At 36.1% G+C, this 21,510-nt stretch overlaps 1 protein-coding gene across 2 annotated transcripts in view; it reads right to left on the reverse strand.

Annotated features, from left to right (window-relative positions):
- Positions 1–21,510, reverse strand: part of LOC131986736 (cell adhesion molecule DSCAML1-like) — a 100,796-nt gene that overhangs the window by 15,968 nt on the left and 63,318 nt on the right. The window contains exons 13-21 of one of the 2 annotated variants that reach the window (XM_059351839.1): positions 20,363–20,459; positions 19,220–19,348; positions 18,481–18,648; positions 18,278–18,348; positions 16,926–17,166; positions 13,676–13,861; positions 11,565–11,720; positions 6,823–6,962; positions 2,626–2,779 (exon numbers count right to left, since the gene is read on the reverse strand). In XM_059351839.1, the coding sequence (XP_059207822.1) occupies positions 2,626–2,779; positions 6,823–6,962; positions 11,565–11,720; positions 13,676–13,861; positions 16,926–17,166; positions 18,278–18,348; positions 18,481–18,648; positions 19,220–19,348; positions 20,363–20,459 (1,342 nt within the window). The remainder of the gene's footprint in view (positions 1–2,625; positions 2,780–6,822; positions 6,963–11,564; positions 11,721–13,675; positions 13,862–16,925; positions 17,167–18,277; positions 18,349–18,480; positions 18,649–19,219; positions 19,349–20,362; positions 20,460–21,510) is intronic. The other variant, XM_059351840.1, reaches the window with a different exon arrangement.

Below are 21,510 nucleotides of genomic sequence, written 5' to 3' on the forward strand. Positions count from 1 at the left end.
TAAATTCCACATAAAAAAGGGTTAAAGTCTATTTTCATTCTAGCCCAAAAAAAAAAACTCTATCAGCCACCATAACGGTTATCTGTGAATTTTCCCTCTGAAATCAGAGTGGGCATCAGTCGGGCTCTCACTCTGAGGATGATAAATACACAGAGACAAAACAAAAACTTTCAGATCTCTAACTGTCTGTCTGTGGTATTTGCTGAGTGAGTGGCCCAGTTTGGCAGAGGCTAACAGCTTTACTCTGCTGAGGGAATAAAAAGCTGTAGCTCGGTGTTTTAGTGTGCCCCTCCTCTAACCTCCTCCTCTCAGTCCATCTTTCCTCCATAGATCCTCCCCTCTATTGATTCTCTCCTGCTACCTCTCTCCCCAAGGGTCATTTTACTGGATAGGCCCTGTTCATCACCACATAATTAACAACAGCGTTTCTCGCAACAAAGCCGCTACTCAATCAATATCCCGGCTGTCAATCAATAACGGAGAGAAGCAGAGAGAGAGAGAGCGGTGAAAGTGATCTGCGTGAAAACAACATGCTCCCTCTCATGGAGAGAATATGGTTGGAAAAATATTGTAAGATACTTTATTACACCGACACAACAGAAATCTCAATGTTGGAGACTGTGTGGGGAAGATAAGGCCAATCATTTTCATATCTTTTGGGGATGCCCTGGTATTATACCTTATTGGCAGGATTTAAAGAAGAGTATGGAAAAAATTCTTAAAAAGTCTTATATTTGGGAAAAGAGAACCAGGAGATTACAAGGTCAGGAGAAAAATACATATTTTGAATAATGTTGGTGGCGGCTAAAAAGGCCATCACCAGAAAATGGCTAAAAACAGATGCACCAAAAATAGAGGATTGGGTCGAGGTAAAGCTGGATATATATAGAATGGAGAAGCTGACTTTCTCAACTAGACTAAAAACAGATTATTTTATAATATACTGGAAAAACTGGGTTGATTTTGTGTCTCCATTGAGAGCAGACTTTGTACAGTACAAGGTTATTATAGTTAACGAAAACTAACGAAATAACGAAAACTAGAATTGAAAAAACATTTTTGTTAACTGAAATAAAAATAAAAACGAGAGTTTTTTTAGAAAACGATAACTAACTGAAACTGTATTGTATGGTCACAAAACTAACTAAAACTAACTAAAATTAGAATGAAAATATCCTTAGTTTTCGTCTTTGTCAACTTTTTTCATACATAATCCAGTGTTTCTATTTGAACATGCAACACATGGTAAATATGTTTATGTTTGTATGGGTTAATAACCTTATTGGGGCTGAGATGGATAAACCAAAGGAAATAAAGGCCAAATTTATTATGACCTCTTTGAATCTTGCACCCAACACATAGCCCATTACAAAAAAACTAAAACTAACACTAAAACTAATAAAAACTAAACTAAAACCAAGCATTTTCAAAAACTAAAACTAAAAATAAAACTAGCAAACTCACTCTAAAAACTAATTAAAACTAACTGAATTTGAAAACAAAAATTCTCAACGAAATTAAAACTAAAACTAATTAAAAATCCAAAACTATTATAACCTTGGTACAGTAAGGGCACTGTGTATTATAGATTATTGACCCCCTTGGTTCAGGCTACAAACTTGTTTATTGTTCATATGTTTATTTGATATGTTTACCCTCCAACGGGAGAAAAAGGGACGATGCAAGAGAGGTATGAAAATAAGGAGAGTAGTGGAAAAAGGTTTCATTTTACTTCTACTGTAACTTTACTTGATAATTTGTGTGTCTGCTCCGTGGTGGAGAAGTATGTGAATATTCTACTAATGTTGGAAAATTGTACAGCACATGTAAAATGTCGTTGGAATCAAGGTTATAATAGTTTTGGATTTTTAATTAGTTTTAGTTTTAATTTCGTTGTGAATTTTTGTTTTCAAATTCAGTTAGTTTTAGTTAGTTTTTAGAGTGAGTTTTCTTGTTTTAGTTTAGTTTTTATTTTTTGAAAATGCTTAGTTTTAGTTTAGTTTTTATTAGTTTTAGTGTTAGTTTTAGTTTTGTTGTAATGGGCTATGTGTTGGGTGCCAGATTCAAAGTGGTCATAATAAATTTTGCCTTTATTTCCTTTGTTTTATCATCTCAGCCCCAATAAGGTTATTAACTCTTACAGTTCTGGGTGTTTTGAATTTCGGTTTCTAGTGTAGACATCGCAGTCTCAGTAAACATATTCACCATGTGTTGCATGTTCAAATAGAAACACTGAATTATGAATGAAAAAAAGTTGACAAAAACAAAAACTAAGGACATTTTCACAATAATTTTAGTTAGTTTTGTAACCATACAATACAGTTTCAGTTAGTTATCGTTGTTTTAAAAACACTAGTTTTTATTTTATTTCAGTTAACGAGAATGTTTTTTCAATTCTAGTTTTCGCTATTTCGTTAGTTTTCGTTAACTATAATAACCTTGGTTGGAATGTTGATATGTGGAATCAATAAAGAAGATAATTAAAAAAAAAGAAAAAAGAAAGTGATCTGCGTACGGGAGATCATGTCACTGTTTTATAGCCATCTTTAGAGCGCTCTGCCTCGTAACCTTTACAGAAATCTCTTTACCCTTCTCCTCCACTACAGGCTCACCCGGAGGACCCACCTTTCCCAGCAGGCTCCACTGTGACCTTTGAGCTGATGTTGCCTCGGCCGGCAGTTGTGACGGCGGCGGACCAGATGTGGTATTGTTTACCACGGGTAAGGTGCGTGATGCGGTAGAAGAGCATCTCGGGGTTGGCCTCGTACTCGCTGGGCGCCTGGAACAGAGGGCACGCAATGTCATGTTAGCAAACTATGATGAGACAGAGACACGACAGGCTGGAAATCTACCAGAGGAAAGAAGTGTTGCAGGCTAAACACATGAAATGGACACTAGAAGACCAAAAGAGTCTTTTTCACAGCATTTTAACTGCTATTTTCAAACTCAAACTTAACTACACTGTAATAAATTATTCTATAGTCTTTCATTTTGTGTCTTTTTTTAGTCATTTTGTGTCTTTTTTGTAATTTTGTTTCTTTTTGGGTCATTTGGGGTCTTTTTTTGGTCATTTTGGGTCTTTTTTGATCATTTTGTGGTCAATTTGTGTCATTTTGTTTCCTTTTTTAGGTCATTTTTTCTTTTTTGGGTGATCTGAACTGTGCGTGTGAGTGACACTGAAAGACTAAAAGAGTCTTTTTCACAGCATTTTAACTGCTAATTTCAAACTCATACTTAACTACACTGTAATAAATGATTCTATAGTCATTTCATTTTACTTAACATATTTGATAAAATGTATTTAATATAAAGGCGTCCTTGATTTTGAGGCAGTTGTTTAAGTAACTTTAATCTAAAAATGTTTGAGATCATTTTTTTTTGGTCATTTTGTTTCTTTTTTTGGTCATTTTGTGTCTTTTTTTAGTCATTTTGTGTCTTTTTTGGTCATTTTGTGTCTTTTCTAGTCATTTTGTGTCTTTTTTGGTCATTTTGTTTCCTTTTTTTGGTAATTTTGTGTGTGTTTTTAGTCATTTTGTGTCTTTTTTCGTCATTTTGTGTCTTTTCTAGTCATCTTGTGTCTTTTTTAGTCATTTTGTGTCTTTTTTTAGTCATTTTGTGTCTTTTTTGTAATCTTGTTTCTTTTTTGGGTCATTTTGTTTCTTTTTTGGTCATTTTGGGTCTTTTTTGATCATTTTGTGGTCAATTTGTGTCTTTTTTTTGTCATTTTGTTTCCTTTTTTAGGTCATTTTGTTTCTTTTTTGGGTGACCTGAACTGTGTGTGTGAGATTCTGTCCAGTGAGCGGGGGTCGCGGACAACATGCATGTTAAATTGGGGGTCGCGACTCAAAAAGGTTGAGAACTACTGGTTTAAGTAACTTTAATATAAAAATGTTTGGGATAGAATCTACTTATTTTGATCACATTGAATATAATCTTTATGTGTATGTAATTCTAAATCAAGAGAATTTTGAATGAATCCAACACAATAGAATTAGTCTGTTTTTTAATTGACACTTAACACTTCCTGATAAGTTGTTATTAACTCAACTTGTAACGTAGTTAGATTTAATTAATAATATTGCGTGCAATCTGTTGCCTCAATTTTATTGAGTAGCTATTGTTTATCTTTTTTTACAGTGTAGAAACAGAGACAGGCTGCTTTGTTTTATGCTGAATGATTTTCCAAGAAACAAATTAGCACATTTTTTGCATTATTTTTTTGTGGAGAGATTCAGCTTATAGACTACTGAAATAGAGTAAATATCGATTGTTTTTTAATTACAGAAATGTTAAAATAAAAAATATTAACAATGATCCATTATCATGTTTTACACTGGATGTTCCCAGTGCTTTTATATTTAAACCCTTTTGCCCTGTGATTGTTTTTTTAAAGGATTTTGCTTTCTTTTTTTGATTTTAAACATTGTAACTTTACTCCAGATCTTTTGTCATTTATTAAGTCTCTCTTTTATATCTTCCGGTTCGCTGGAATAGGGACGTGACAATATCAGAGGCCTTTCTGAGCTATGAATGAACGGACTCCACCTCTGTGTTTTGAAAGACTGACTCAGATGATTACAGGTATAAATTCTACAGCAAGTAAGAAACCTTGAACAGTAGAATTGTTGCTTTTTTTAAGTGACGGACACATTAAGTGTTGTGCTACACAGAAGAATTTTGCATTTAATGACATGTTTCAGAAACTGTGTGACAGATAAATGAAATAAAAATATCCATCAAGATTGTGAGCATGGATTTCCCCTTTCTATAATTTTTTTTTGGAACAACAAAGATCACTTCACTTGCCCAAATAAAATCAAATTATTTCACCTCAAATATGCAGATTCATTCACCGGTTTAAGAAAGAAAAAAATAAATTTTCGGCCTCGGTGCTAGATAAAATTACGCGATCCTGTGGATATTTATCCTACAAACACATCTTTGAGAAAATATTCACACACACACACACACACACACACACACACACACACACCTGCAGGAGGCACAAAAACACACACATGCCAACACGTAGAGAAAAACACTGTCGATCCCCTCTTTTATCTCTTTAATCTGTTCATCTCTCAGTGTTCATCTTCGGGTTCCTTCACCATTTGCTTTTCCCTCTTTCCCTCTATCCCCCCTCTGTCTAGCTCAGTGAAGAGGAGAGGATGGAGGGACAGAGGGAGGGAAGGAGGAGGGAGGATGTGTGTGTGTGTGTGTGTGTGTGTGTGTGTGCAGGGAGTGCGTTGGAACATTCCTTCAGCATAGCGGCGGTGTTGTGGTGATCCAGGGAGTGATACAGGGAGATAATGAAAAGACGGACAAAAGCACTCTCATCTCGATGTGACTGATACCCTCCTCTGCTCCTCCCTTCTTCCCAACCTGTCTCTCACTCTCTCCCTCTCCTCCTTCTCCCCCTCATCTCTGTCGTTTTCTCTCATTTCCCCCTCGGCCTCTCCCTACCTCTAATGGTGTTTCTCTTTCTCTCTCTCTCTCTCTCAACCTCCTTTCCCCCCATCCTCCCCTCCTCACTCTGCCCGTGCTCATTTACATGGCACTCATGCACAGAGAGGGAGGAGTATTTGTGAATAATAAGAAAGTGAGATTCTAACCTGATATCAGATTTCACCGTGCGCTGCTGTTTGTGTGCACATGATCTAACCACAACTGAAACGCCGCACACGCGTGTATAAATAGAAAATGTTGAAATGTGATGTCTGTCTCTGTGTGTGTGTGTGTGTGTGTGTGTGTGTGTGTGTGTTTCTGATGCGGCAGTGTGCATGTGTGAGCTTGTTCTCTTCATTCGCTTCATTTGCATATCTACGTCTCATCACGTTGCCAAGACAACCTCATCTGTTCATCTGGGAGGGCAGGAAATAAAGCGATGGTGCAAACACGGTGAAAGAGAGAGACACACACACACACACACACACACATATGCACGCACACACACACGCAGGTTCAATTAGTCTTAGTGGTTACAAATTAATTGTTTCAATTGGTTTTAGATTTTTATCAAGTTCATGAATTCCTCGCTGCCCAGTCACTTGGAACATTTTCAACAAGAGCTCCAACCTAAATGACGGAATAGGTTGTTTGTCAATAATCATCCATATAGGACGCCACAGGAATGAGTTCTTAACCCGGGAAGAAGTTTAGCCTCTCAAACTCAATGAGGATTTTGAACGTGTTTGTAGTTAGATGCCTGAAATAAGGTCTGTGGTTAACACAAGCTGAAGAGATGTTCTCGTTTTGTTGTACGACATAAAATAGAAGTTTTTACGTGTCCTTAAAAAGACGGTTGCTAACAAGTGGCTAACTGAGACTAGAGTTCAATTCTCAATCTCTTAAAGATTGTAGATTAGGGTTGATAAGCAATTTGTTAGGCTTAAGTTTTGTTAGCTTGTCGGAAAGCATCTGAAGCTAACGGTAGTGATGTTGAAGTCATGCAACCGTGGTGTAGTTCTCTATAACAGCTGCATTGACGCTTCAAACATGATAAAAGTGGTGTTCATTTGTGAAGATTATCCTGCTGAACAAAAAAAAAAAAGCAAGAGAAATGTGTGTTTGCCACAGAGCTTATTTTCTGCAACGATCCAAAATCCAATGCAAAAATCCCATAGGAAAATTCTCAACAGACCCCATGGTGATGCTACTTCCGCCATTTATACTCCATTTACATCATTCACCATTATGACGGCTGCTAGGAGACAGGATGGACAGTCTAAAAAATAAATATGGGTTATATTTTGCTGCCTATATAAACGACCTATGGGATTGTTTTTGAGGAAAGACCAGTCTCAACATTTTTGAAGGACTTACCGGCTGCCCGGACCCCGGACTGGAGCAGTAGATGGTGTACTTGCGGATAACGCCGTTTGGTTTGTGAGGAGGCAACCAGGACACGACCACACTGCTAGGAGAGGAGGGAACCGCCTTGATGCCAGCCGGGGGACCAGGAACTATAGAAAGCACATAGGAACATCAGCATGTGTGTTATTGTGTGTGTGTGTGTGTGCACATGCTGGGTGTTGGATGCCAATTAAAGTGATCAGGCTTGTTTGCAGATTGCTAGTCTTATCCCACACTAAGCCGCTCTGCGAGGACTTGGAAGGACTCCCTTTGAGACTACAGTCAACAAAATGACCAAAAAAAGACACAAAATGACCAAAAAAAGACACAAAATGACACAAAAAAGAAAAAAAAATAACAAAAAAAGACACATAATGACTAAAAAAAGGACACAAAATGACCAAAAAGTAAACAAAATTAACAAAAAAGACACAAATTGACCAGAAAATGATCAAAAAAAGACACAAAATAACCAAAAAAAGGTAAGAAAATGACCAAAAAAGACTCAAAATGACCAAAAAAGACACAAAATGACCAAAAAAAGACACAAAATGACACAAAAAAGAAAAAAAATTAACAAAAAAAGACACATAATGACTAAAAAAAGGACACAAAATGACCAAAAAGTAAACAAAATTAACAAAAAAGACACAAATTGACCAGAAAATGATCAAAAAAAGACACAAAATAACCAAAAAAAGGTAAGAAAATGACCAAAAAAGACTCAAAATGACCAAAAAAGACACAAAATGACAAAAAAGACACAAAATGACAAAAAAGACACAAAATGACCAAAAAAGAAAAAAAATTAACAAAAAAAGACACATAATGACTAAAAAAAGGACACAAAATGACCAAAAAGTAAACAAAATTAACAAAAAAGACACAAATTGACCAGAAAATGATCAAAAAAAGACACAAAATAACCAAAAAAAGGTAAGAAAATGACCAAAAAAGACTCAAAATGACCATAAAAGACACAAAATGACAAAAAAGACACAAAATGACCAAAAAAGACACAATACCAGGAACTATAGAAAGCACATAGGAACATCAGCATGTGTGTTATTGTGTGTGTGTGTGTGTGTGTGTGTGTGCACATGCTGGGTGTTGGATGCCAATTAAAGTGATCAGGCTTGTTTGCAGATTGCTAGTCTTATCCCACACTAAGCCGCTCTGCGAGGACTTGGAAGGACTCCCTTTGGGTGGACTGTGGTGACATATGTTCATTCAGACATTGGTCAGCAGTTTGTGACTCTGTGACACCCAGCCAGCGTTCTCTTAACTCTCAAACCCACAAACAGATTAAACACAAGTGTCTGATCCTCTGCTAGCCACTTAAGCTTGACACTGGACACCACTTAATGCTCTCATTGCCGTCTAAGAAGGCTTTAAAATGGATGCACAAAACACATCAGGACACGGGAATCCGTGGAAGGTGAACAATGATGCTTTTGTGGCATTGTGCTTACAGTGTGTGGCTCACAGTGACAAGCCTATTCAATCCCCACCATAAATATGACTTGAGCTTGACAGTGGGCCTCATCTGGGGTCTACACAAGGTTGCCACTGCAGTGTATCTCTCTAAATCTCTGTTTCCTATATGTGAGGGCCCCCCTGATCCAGTCATTCAGGCCCTCGGACTCCTTCATTCTGCACGTTACATGAGCAAGGATAAAATCTCCAAAAGGGAACGATGTAGCGGCCGGTCAGGGTTTTAAAAGAGGGAGGCGGGGATGAAAGAGTGATAGGTGCTGTTCCTGTGGGAGTGATGATGGTGGTGGTGGTGGTGGTGGTGGGGAGGGGCAGAGGAGGCAGGCATCATTATCATAACTGGACCTCCATGTCAAAGTAGGAGTGGCAGAGGGAGGGGGGGGAGTTAAGTCCCATCTGGTGCCCAAAATCTGCCCAGGACTCCAGACAGACAGACAGACAGACAGACAGACAGACAGACAGACAGACAGACAGACAGACAGACAGACAGACAGTCTGCTGCACTGCACTGCAAGTGATGACGAGGAAGTGTGGCTCAATCATCCCCACCTACATGAATATATTATTCTCTGCTGTGCCAATCAGACCAGAAAATACACAAAATGACCAAAAAGGGACTCAAAATGACCAAAAAAAGACACAAAATGACCAAAAAAAGACACAAAATGACAAAAAAAGACACAAAATGACACAAAAAGTAAACAAAATGACCAAAAAAAGACACAAAATTACCCAAAAAAGACAAAAAATTAACAAAAAAAGACACATAATGACAAAAAAGGACACAAAATGACCAAAAAAGTAAACAAAATGACCAAAAAAAGACACAAAATTACCCAAAAAAGAAAAAAAACAAACAAAAAAAGACACATAATGACTAAAAAAAGGACACAAAATGACCAAAAAAGTAAACAAAATTACCAAAAAAGACACAAATTGACCAGAAAATGATCAAAAAAAGACACAAAAAAAGGTAAGAAAATGACCAAAAAAGACTCAAAATGACCACAAAATGACCAAAAGACACAAAATGACCAGAAAATACACAAAATGACCAGAAAATACACAAAATGACCAAAAAAGACACAAAATGACTAAAAAAAGGACACAAAATGACCAAAAAAGTAAACAAAATTACCAAAAAAAGACACAAAATTACCCAAAAAAGAAAAAAAATAACAAAAAAAGACACATAATGACTAAAAAAAGGACATAAAATGACCAAAAAAGTAAACAAAATTACCAAAAAAGACACAAATTGACCAGAAAATGATCAAAAAAAGACACAAAAAAAGGTAAGAAAATGACCAAAAAAGACTCAAAATGACCACAAAATGACCAAAAGACACAAAATGACCAGAAAATACACAAAATGACCAGAAAATACACAAAATGACCAAAAAAGACACAAAATGACCCAAAAAAGAAATAAAATTACCAAAAAAGACACAAAATGACTAAAAAAAGGACACAAAATGACCAAAAAAGTAAACAAAATTACCAAAAAAGACACAAATTGACACAAAACAGACAGACAGACAGACAGACAGACAGACAGACAGACAGGCAGACAGACAGACAGTCTGCCGCACGGCCCAAGTGATGACGAGGAAGTGTGGCTCAATCATCCCCACCTACATGAATATATTATTCTCTGCTGTGCCAATCAGAGGAGTCTTCTGTGTCACAGAAAAAGGAAAACACACTCAACCAAACACACAGAGAATGTGTAGCAGTCTAATCTAAACTGGCTGAGAAAAATCAAGTCTTTTACGGCTATTACATTTCTTCTTCTTTTTTTTTGGATGGCTTTATTCATTTTGTCAGCCAAACATGCATGTGCTGTGTGATCACCTTTCTATCTTTTCCATCTTTTATCAACCCCTCCTCCTCCTCCCCCTCCTCTATAAAGAGACATGGATCTGTCTGTAATCCCGCCTCCAATGGTGTAAGCAGAAAATTAATTCTCTCTAATCCAAGAGGAGTTAATCCCTCTGCCTATGGCAAAAGGCTGGTGGAGGATGCAGGCCGGGCTGATGGCTGACTCCTGGATGCTATATGCTCCGAGGGAGACCCCCCCCCAAAGCCCCCCAAAGCGTCCCGCCAGCCCCCCCCTTAACCCGAGCCGTGGACCCAAAGCCTCTTAATTCTCATTAGCACTGCTAATGGAGCTTCCCAGCATAAATGAGCTTTTGTCATGGGTTTGAGATAGAGCCCAGCACAGTTTTTTATATATCCCCCACCTAGCCCCTTTACCATCACCCCATACACTGAGCCAGTATAGCTCATGCTTCCCTCTTCGGTTCTTATGAACTAAAGTATTGTAGCAAACAAGTTAAATGTTGAAATATTTTCCTTTTGAGCTTCTACTTATGTTTTTATCTTAGGAATGGACAACTTTAAATACAGTTTGAACACATCTTTACATCGTATTTAACCCATAAGAACCCAGATCTATTCATCCTTAAAGGAAAATTATGGGGGATATACCACAGAGCAAGTGGACCACATAGAACACATTTATGATGTTTAAAAAAAAAAAAAAAAGATACCCCTAAATGTCAAAGAACTGTGATGTGACATATATGATACATTGGGCGTTTATGGTATTTATGTTTATGATATTTCTTTAAAAAAAAAAAAAAAATAGACACATTTTCTGCTTACAGAGACACAAATTTGCCTTTTTCTTTGCATCTCCTCAACATTTATCAAAATTATGACATTAATAGTGCTGTTTAACAATACATTATTTTTCAGATTTGTACTTTTTTGAGTAACAAAAATTGTGACTTTAATTTGTTCAGGAAATATGGTCAATGTAATGTAGGACACCCTATTAATGGATTAGAATTGTTAAATGGGTTTAAACTTAGCCTCGGAACAAAAAGTAAGCTTTTTGAAATTAGCTACTTTTTCACTAATAACAATAATATTTTGAGAAAAAAGTTTACAAGATTAAAGTGGTAAATCTACGAGAAAAAAGTTATTTTTTCCCACTTTAAATCTCTTAAATCTGTGACTTTTTTTCTTGTAGATTTGCCACTTTAATCTAGTAAATTTGCAACTTTTTTCTCGAAATATTACCTGAAGTTACCAAATATAGTTCTTTGCCTGATAAAGGGTTAATGCACTAATTGTAGCTGGTGAGAAACGGTAATTCTTTCTTTTGTGTATGAAAAGACTCCAGGACTATAAAGTGAATGTTGTGTACTCACGGTCCTCGCGGGTTTGGATGTACAGCACGTTGCTGCGGACGCCGTCTCCAGCCTGAGTGTAGGCCAGCACCTGAACGCTGTAGTTGGTGAACTTCTCCAGGCCGCGCAGCTCCACCTGCTCACGGGTGGTGGTGATATTCTGCATCTCTCCCCATTCTGAGCAGGACAGGACGTGAAAAACTGTTTTTAAGAGTACTGTTGGTTATCTGGAGCAGTAGTTCTCAACCTTTTTGAGTCGCGACCCCCAATTTAACATGCATGTTGTCCGTGACCCCCGCTCACTGAACACAATCTCACACGCACAGTTCAGATCACCCAAAAAAGAAACAAAATGACCACAAAAAGGAAACAAAATGACCAAAAAAGACTCAAAATGACCTCAAAATGACCACAAAATGACCAAAAGACACAAAATGACCAAAAAAAGACACAAAATGACTAAAAAAAGGACATAAAATGACCAAAAAAGTAAACAAAATGACCAGAAAATACACAAAATGACCAAAAAAAGACACAAAATGACTAAAAAAAGGACACAAAATGACCAAAAAAGTAAACAAAATGACCAAAAAAGACACAAATTGACCAGAAAATGACCAAAAAAAGACACAAAATGACCAAAAAAAGGTAAGAAAATGACAAAAAAAGACTCAAAATGACCACAAAATGACCAAAAGACACAAAATGACCAAAAAAGACACAAAATGACAAAAAAAAACACACAAAATGACAAAAAAAAAAAGACATTAAGCGACTACAAAGACTAAAACACATTAACACATGAACACTTTAACACAGTGGAGACAGAGCGGACTTCCAAAATGATTTGGCGACCCCCAGAAATCATCTCGCGACCCCAATTGGGGTCCCGACCCCAAGGTTGAGAACAGCTGATCTGGAGGACAATCAACAAACTATCTTCTACATATCACGTTTATATATATTACTAACTTGCGTTGCTGAAAATGTTTTGGAGGATTTGTGATAACTGAGGTTGGATGGTGTTATGTGACACCCAGTTTAAAGGCAACTCAAGAACTTTGTTCAGGTTAAAGGGACAGTTCAGATTTAGTGGGTCAGTGTATTACCTACAGTAATGACTAAAAAGAACGTTTCTAAACTCAGGACATGCTGACCGCCATTAACAAGTCCCTGATATAACCCTGCTTCAAAAAATCTGAACTATCCGTTTAAGAAAAGATTGTGGTTAAATACTGAAAAACATTGTCTTGCACCACAGTCTTTCCCTAAAGTTAACAGAGTGCCTAAACACAACCAGACAAATGTTAATTGCAGTTTTGTTGCTTTGCTGATTCCTGGACGTTTATTCCCACAAAACAATTTTCTACTGCAAATTAGTTGAATATGGACGAAACAGACATCAAAAACACAAACATCACTGAAAAAAGAACCAACTTAATTGAATTGTTTCATTTGGTAACACCTAAATTAATTATTTTTGATTGATTGATTGATTGATTGATTGTCTTTATTTTGAACTTGCAAGCAATAAAAAAACAAGTTTAAATATTAATAGATGAGTAAATAAAAAACAAAACAAAAAAGCAAAAAAAACACTTTCTGCAAGCTCGAAAGGGATATCTAGTCCTACCCCTTAACAGGTCAGTATATACATACATATGTGAATAATCAATATAGTCACATACAAGTATTATAAATAATTATATATATACATATACTAAAAACAATTTATAATACATTGTGAATACCTATACATGTATATTGTAAATACCTATACATGTATATTGTAAATTAAGTTCTTTCAAATGAATTTAATAAGTTCGATTAACACAATAGATTTTAAATTAATTTGAAAGAACTTAATTCATTTAGGTGTTACCAAATGAAACAATTCAATTAAGTTGGTTCAACTATTTTCTTTTTTCAGTGATACTCAACTACTGTTACTGTAATCTCATTCCATCAATATTGATGGTGTTAAAAAATCAAAGACACAAAGTAACGGGAAGTGCTCAATGAGACAGTTGTGGACACACAACAACACGTTCCGACTCACGACACGGACAGAGAGGTAGGTGGTGGCGGGGTCGGGGTTTGGTGAAGTTTAGAATGAGATAGGTGATAATTACTCTGCATCGGCCACTGGGCCTGGCCCCCACAGCACCCACCTCCGTCGGGGAAGAGGGACCAAAACACCACGCGGTAGCCTTTCAGCACACCGTGCAGCGTCAGCCGTGGAGGCTCCGCCCACGTGATCACCGCCTCGTCCGACGTCACGGAGATGGCTCGCACGTTCTGCGGAGGCTCGCTGGGCACTGCGGAGAACAGGGAGCAGAGGATAGTGCTGCATGGGTTAAATGTGTGATTTGTAAAAAAAATTAACAAAAAAAGACACAAAATGACTAAAAAAAGGACACAAAATGACCAAAAAAGTAAACAAAATTACCAAAAAAGACACAAATTGACCAGAAAATGATCAAAAAAAGACACAAAATGGCCAAAAAAAGGTAAGAAAATGACCAAAAAAGACTCAAAATGACCACAAAATGACCAAAAGACACGAAATGACCAAAGAAAAGACACAAAATGACCATCTATTTTTGGTCATTTTGTTTCTTTTTTGGGTCATTTTATATTTTCGACAATACATTTATTAGGATTTTCGGTAACGCTTTATATTAAGGTCCTTGTAATAACCATTAATTAACAAGTAATAAGGCATCGTTCTCCCTTTAGATCCCTTTAGCTGCAAAAAGCATAGTCAACTGTTAACAAGTGCATACACTGCAAAAAAGCCAACTTGTGTTTTTTGGCCTAAAATAGTGATTTAAGTTGGTAAAACTTGGAAATATAAATTATTGACATTTAGGGCAATAATGTAAGTTAGCACAACAAAGGAAGCCAGTTGTCTGCTCAAAAACAAGTTGGTGAGTTGTTGTTACTTATATCTTTAAGTTGGGGTTCACAACAAGAGACAATAGTTCTGATAACTCTTATTTCTTTGGTGTGAAATGTGGGAAAGCGGTGAAATTCGGTCAAAGGAAAGAGCTAAAACAGAAGCTAAAATACAATAAAAGTTAAATAAAAAAATAAAAGTAAAAGTAACAGTGTTATATAGTTTAAAACATGATAAAATAAATCAAAATTGTTGAGTAAAAGACCTGCAGTTTTCTGGGAGTTTGTTCCAGATATACGGACAACAGAAACTGAATGCTGCTTCTCAAGGAAAGATTTTACTTTGCCACATTGCCACAAACAGTGAAACAGTGTCTGTTTCGCCTCTGTGCACAAGTGTGTGATTTTTAAGGCTATCTTACTGACATCTACTAGTCACAAATCAGTTTTTATTGCTGTTGCTAAGAAGGACTGATAGATACCTTTTACACAATATGGCAGCCATTTATGGATTATTATACTAAATATAACCCCATGAAAAATTTACAAATGTAAATTTTGGAAAACTTGACATCCTCCAAGTTGTATTATTAATATGTAAATCTATTTTATTTGTAAACCTTTATTTTTGTTTTGATATTTGATTTGATTTTTTTTTATTGCTTTCATTTTTCTACTATCATTCTGTTGTTTCGTGTTGATTTTAAGCATAAATGAACATGTACATTCTTTATTTTTGTATGTAAAGTAACAGTGTTGAATAGTTTAAAACATGATAAAATAAATCAAAATTGTTGAGTAAAAGACCTGCAGTTTTCTGGGAGTTTGTTCCAGATATACGGACAACAGAAACTGAATGCTGCTTCTCAAGGAAAGATTTTCCCTTGCCACATTGCCACAAACAGTGAAACAGTGTCTGTTTCGCTCCTGTGCACAAGTGTGTGATTTTTAAGGCTATCTTACTGACATCTACAAGTCACAAATCAGTGTTTTATTGCTGTTGCTAAGAAGGACTGAGTGATCTAGCATAGCAGCTAAAGCAGAGATAATTAACAACTACTCAACACCAACAGCCCACCAGCAACCTCTGCTGAAACAAATCAGTCAAATAAGCTCAAATTAGATCTCAATAGCTCCTTGTTCAGTGCTAGCTTTTAGAGCACAGAGGGGAGGAGGAGGAGGAGGAGAAAGAGGACTGAGGAAGAGTGATGTGAATAGTAAAACAGCTACATCATAAGGCATGGGTCTCAAACCTGCGGCCCGCGGGCCAATTGCGGCCCTCATAACGATATTATGTGGCCCCCACCTTGATATGAAAGTTTAATGTGAGTTTTATAGGTATGGTACTTTACCGTGTTGTGTGGGGAAGGTCCCTTTAACTACTTTTTTGGTAATTTTGTGTCTTTTTTTTGTGGTAATTTTGTGTCTTTTTTAAAAATAATTTTGTGTCTTTTAAAAAAAATAATTTTGTGTGTTTTTGAAATAATTTTGTGTCTTTTTTCGTAATATTTTGTATAGGCCTATATATATTTTTGGTAATTCTGTGTTTTTTTTGGTCATTTTGTTTCTTCTTTAAGTAATTTAGTCTTTTTTGGTCATTTTGTGTCTTTTTTTGGGTAATTTTGTGTCTTTTTAAGATAATTTTGTGTCTGTTTAGGTATTTCTGTGTATTTTTTAAGTCATTTAGTGTTTTTTCAGTCTTTTTTTGACTATTTTGTGTCTTTCTTAAGTAATTCAGTTTTTTTCTGTCATTTTGTGTCTTTTTTTGTTGTTGTAATTTTGTCTTTTTTTGGTTATTTGGATACTGCCTCCAGTGGCCCCCAGGTAATTTGAGTTTGAGACCCCTGTCTTAAGGGGTTAAAATGCTCATGAGCAAGGCAGGGTGAGCTGAGGTGTTGAGGATAAAATCAGAATGAAGTCATGTTCGTCTTGAAGGTAATTGCAGCTGAAGGAGTACCTATCTGGACAATTACCATCACTATTACTGTTCCCATGATCGGGGTGTCTGTCATTACTGTCCACACAGACAGGAAGGGTCCATTTATTTCAGGGTGTTAGAAAAATATAAGAAATAAAACAGACAGAGGGAGGATGAGGAGGACGAGGGGAACCAATGAGAGGAAGGGAAGGAGAGGCAGAGTGGGCAGACATTTAGAGAGTAATGGGGTTCCTTGTTCCTCTCTCGCTCTCTACCAGCCTAATGAGGGTGCTAATTAAAGTGGAAAGAAGAATGGGGGATGTGCTGCAAATTCATTTCGACAATTTGGTCTAGCATGTGTGTGTGTGTGTGTGTATATATACATGTATGTATGTGAGCCTATATGTCTGCCTTCCTGCTGCTGCATTTGACTATATTTTCTTTTCTTCCTGACAAATCAAAGAGATGTGATTTATGATTCTTTTCCTTTCTGTCCGTCCCTCATGTCCTCCCACACTCTCTCCTACACACAGCCCACTCTCTCAGCTGTGTCTTGTCTCTCCTACCATCTTCCAGTGTGGTAGCGTTGATCTCAGTACTGGATGGACCCGTCCCGGCTCTGTTGAAGGCCTGGACCACCACCCCGTACTGGGCGAATTTCTTTAGGTTGTCCAGGGTGTACACCTCGCTGTCCCCGGTGGCTTTCATCTCCACGATGCTGTACTGGCCGTTGCTGCCCGGACCGTTCTCCCGGTAACCGATCTGGTAGCCTCGGATCACCCCGTTCTGCAGCTCCTTTTTAGGAGCCTGAAAGAAATGTGGTTATAGCAGTTAATATATAACTATAAAGGTGCATATCAAACTTATACTTCTTATTAATGTATTGTCTGTGAGACTTTGTAGCCTTTGTTTCCTTATTGGCTAGACTTTTGATTTTATTGAGATGGAAGTCTTCTGCACCACCTTCTCACTCCTCTTGGATCAGGGACATCCTTCAGTTTGTGAAATTGGAGAAGGTTAGGTGCTCCATACATGGTTCTCTTGCAAAGTTTGAGAAAACTTGGGGTCCGTTTTTTGCACATGTTGAGGGATTGATTTTTACGGCTATTCCTGAGTAGCCACCCTGATTGTCTACTAGTTGTGAGTTTTTCTTGTGTGATTTTGTAGCATGCTGGGAATGTCTTTTATTTATCTCTGCTTAAGTGAACATATTATTAGACTTTTATTTAGCAGTGGGTGACCTATTTGTGTTTTTGTTTTGTTCTGTGTATTTCTTGTTCGCTTCCATTTTTATTTATTTAATTATTTATTTATTTTATTTTATTTTATTATTTTATATTCATTTTATGTATTATTTTTATTATTATTATTTTACTTGTTAAACTTGACACTGTTTTGACTCTCATAATGTCATCTCTTGATTTTGTTATGTCACTGAAAAATCAATAAACAAATGTTTAAAAAAAAAAATGTATTGTCTGTGTATTTAATTGATTTCTGTTGTTTCAGTGATAGTAATGGGACTCACAGTGTGCTTTCATTATTTCACCAATGTCTAGTTGTAAGTTCAGAATGCTTTGACCTTCTTTGTCTTTTTTTTTCTTTTGCAATGCTAACCCTTATTCTGGTTTAAGAATACAATATATGTATTATTAAACTTGTCATAAAGCAGTGGATCAACCCTCTAAACCCCTCTAAAAGTTTGCTTGGTCTGTTAATGCAAGAGCAATTGCAATATTAATGTAATGGGTAGTATAATATATTACAGTAAATGAGTAAAGTAATACATTAGGTTTATCAAAAGAATAAGTAACTACCCCAACACTGGTTAAGACATATAGGATATATATTGATTTTTCAGGACAGTATAAACATTGTGCAGACAGAGATTTTAAAAACCAAATAGTGGTGATTTTACCCTCCATGTGACCCGTATGCTCTGAGATGTCATCGGTACAAGGATGACCTCCATCGGTGGCCCGTCAGGTGCTGTTGATGGAAGATGTCAAATAAAGTGTTCCAGTAAATACTCATAGCCCTCCTCCGCTCAGACAAAAAGTGAGGCAGACACAGAAAAAACCCATTCAAGTGTGATTTCTAGAGGAGAAAACAATCACTTACGTGCTTCCTCGGTACTGATTGTGAGCTCTTTGCTTGGAAGGCTGCGGCCTATTTTGTTGTAGGAGTACATGCGGATGCTGTAAACGCAGGCTGGGTGCAGCTCCACGATGTTGGCCTGGTTGTTGGTGGGTGAGATGTTCCTGGTTGTGTACATGTGATCCCAGGAGTCTGTCAGAAAGATTTTAGATTTATTTAAGCATGTATCTTCACAAAATTATTACTATATTACTATATAAAATTATTACTATATACTGTAATATACTACTATTATTATTATACCGGCCTTATTTATTATTATTATTATTACTATTACTACTATATATTATATGTCATATTATTTTACTTATAATTACTTTATTTATATTTTTATTTTTATTTTTATATTGTTTATTATCTATTATTACATATTATATTATATATTATATACTGTATTATTATTATTATTATATACCGTCTAGTCACTATAGCATTGTTGCCATCATATCACCAGTTTAATTATTACCATCATCTTGTCAACCATCCTACCAACTGATGTTCTTTTTTAACTTCTTAAGTGTCCTTGTTCTATTCTTTCTATTGTTGTTTTTATTTATGCTACCTCAGTATTTTATTCTATTGTAATTTATTGTACTTGAATACCGGACTGCTGTGACAACCGAATTTCCCTTCAGGGATGAATAAAGTAATCTATCTATCTATAATCTGACACACACATTAGCTGTAGATTCAGGATACCGACCTGACTTGTTCTTGTACTCGATGTCGTAGCTGGTGATGATGCTGTTTCCATCGAATCTCTGGATCCAACGCAGGTTCATGCTCCTGTCCTTTACCTCCCTCACTTCCAGTTCAGGAGGATCTGGTGGTTCTGTGTGTGTGTAGAAGAGAAGATGATGATGTTTGATGATGATAGGCCAAGTAAAACCAGAGATAAGGTCAAATATATTTAATATAGAAATAAAAAACTAGATGTTATCTTCATTTTACCTCTAATATGTTATATTTGTAACCTGGTCACATTGCAACATTTAAAATTCTTCATATTTTTTATGTTTTTTGTGTGTTTTTAAGGTTCACAATATTGATCGAGTAAGTCAGCGTAATTAGATAGTTATCATGTCATATAGGCTGAACAAAATGATACCAACATGGTGATAAACATAAACAGTTTTTACATGGTATATACAGGTTGGATGAAAAGTATAAAAAAAAGACAAAATAGCCCAAATCTTCAAAGGGTTAACTAAAGCATTGGAGATCTGATTGTTTCCACTTGACTGTTCACATTCCCACATTTACTGTAATATGAGCCCTTATGTTTCAGTAGATTAAAGACAGTTGTGAGAAGTACACTGCAAAAAAGCCAACTTGTATTTTTTGGCCTAAAACAGTGATTTAATTTGGTAAAACTTGGAAATATAAATTACTGATATTTAGGGCAATAATGTAAGTTAGCACAACAAAGGAAGCCAGTTGTCTGCTCAAAAACAAGTTAGTGAGTTGTTGTTACTTATATCTTTAAGTTGGGGTTCACAACAAGGGACAATAGTTCTGATAACTCTTATTTCTTTGTTGGGAAATTTGGTCATTAGCGAAAACTAGCGGCTAACTGATGCTGGCGGCTAACTGACGCTAGCGGCTAACTGATGCTAGCGGCTAACTGATGCTGGCGGCGCTGCTTGTTACAGCTACAAGAGTAGCCATTAGCGTATCAATGCTAACTCAAAATTGTGGTCACAACATTAGCTGACATTTCATAGCGGCGTTACAATCGTGCCAGAGAAATTCAGAGTTGAGCAAACTCAAAAACAAAACATATATAAAATATCTAGTTTAATTGTCCAACTTAAAATTGTATCGAAGTTTGTTGCCTTGAAACTACCTTGTACAGTGAGTTGGATGAGTCCTCGACCCTCTCCATAGGAGTTGATGGCATGGCAGGAGAAGAAGACAGAATCACCTCGCTCGGCTGGGTTCAGCTGTGAAAATATATTTTTTTAAAAAGGTTAAGATGTGTCACATCCACCTTCTCTTACTCCTGGCAATAAGGCAAAATTATGCATTATTCCTGAAAGTTAAAAGCCCAGCATGTCATGTCAATCAAAACAACATGAGTTGGACTTTAATGACTTTAAAGTGTGGGATCATGGGGCTTGTTGTCTTTAATGTATTATAGAACAAATATGTAAATAAATCAAATTAAACACCAAAATATAATTAAAGAAAACAAAATACTAAAGTAGTTAAATAAATTTAGAGCTTATACACAGACACGTATGTACTTAAAAACACTTAAAAACACTCAAATACAAGTAAATAATACCACAATAATACATGTTAATAGTAATTTTCCACTCTACTGCAAAGGCATGACAGTTAACGTCTAACGAAAATGGATTTTTGGAGTTTCATGATTTAATTTTAATGAAATAGCCGCAAGTAACTTAAGCCAACATGACAAAATCACATAATCTGTAATTTATTTCTACGAGTCTTTGGCTTGAAACTCCATGCAAGTTTTTGTTTGATGGTGATAGACCAGGAAAAACTGGAGATAAGGTCAAACATATTGAATATAAAAATATAGAACTAGATGTTCTCCTCATTTTCAACCTGTCTTTCACATTTGCAACATTTAAAAGTCATGGTAACGCTTTATAATAGGGTCCTTAATAACCATTAATTAACAAGTAATAAGGCATTGTTCTGGCTTTAGATCCGGTAGTTGCAAAAAGCATAGTTAACTTATAGTTAACTTATAATAGATGAGCAATAAAGTATATTTTAATATCAATAAGCAAACAAAATAAGATTAATAAAGGCATGGCAAAGACATAATGGGTGGGTCATGGGTGTTTGTAATGCCATTATTAACACTTATATAAGCTTATAAACACACAATAATGTTAATAAGCATCTTGTAAGGACTTACAAGGGCCTTATTACTTGTTAGTTAATGGTTTTTACAAGGACTTTAATATAAAGCGTTACCCATATGTTTTCTTTAGATGATCACCATAACTTTATTTA

The sequence above is a fragment of the Centropristis striata genome, chromosome 15 (genome assembly GCF_030273125.1).
Source record: "Centropristis striata isolate RG_2023a ecotype Rhode Island chromosome 15, C.striata_1.0, whole genome shotgun sequence".
In the NCBI taxonomy this organism is placed as follows: domain Eukaryota; kingdom Metazoa; phylum Chordata; class Actinopteri; order Perciformes; family Serranidae; genus Centropristis; species Centropristis striata.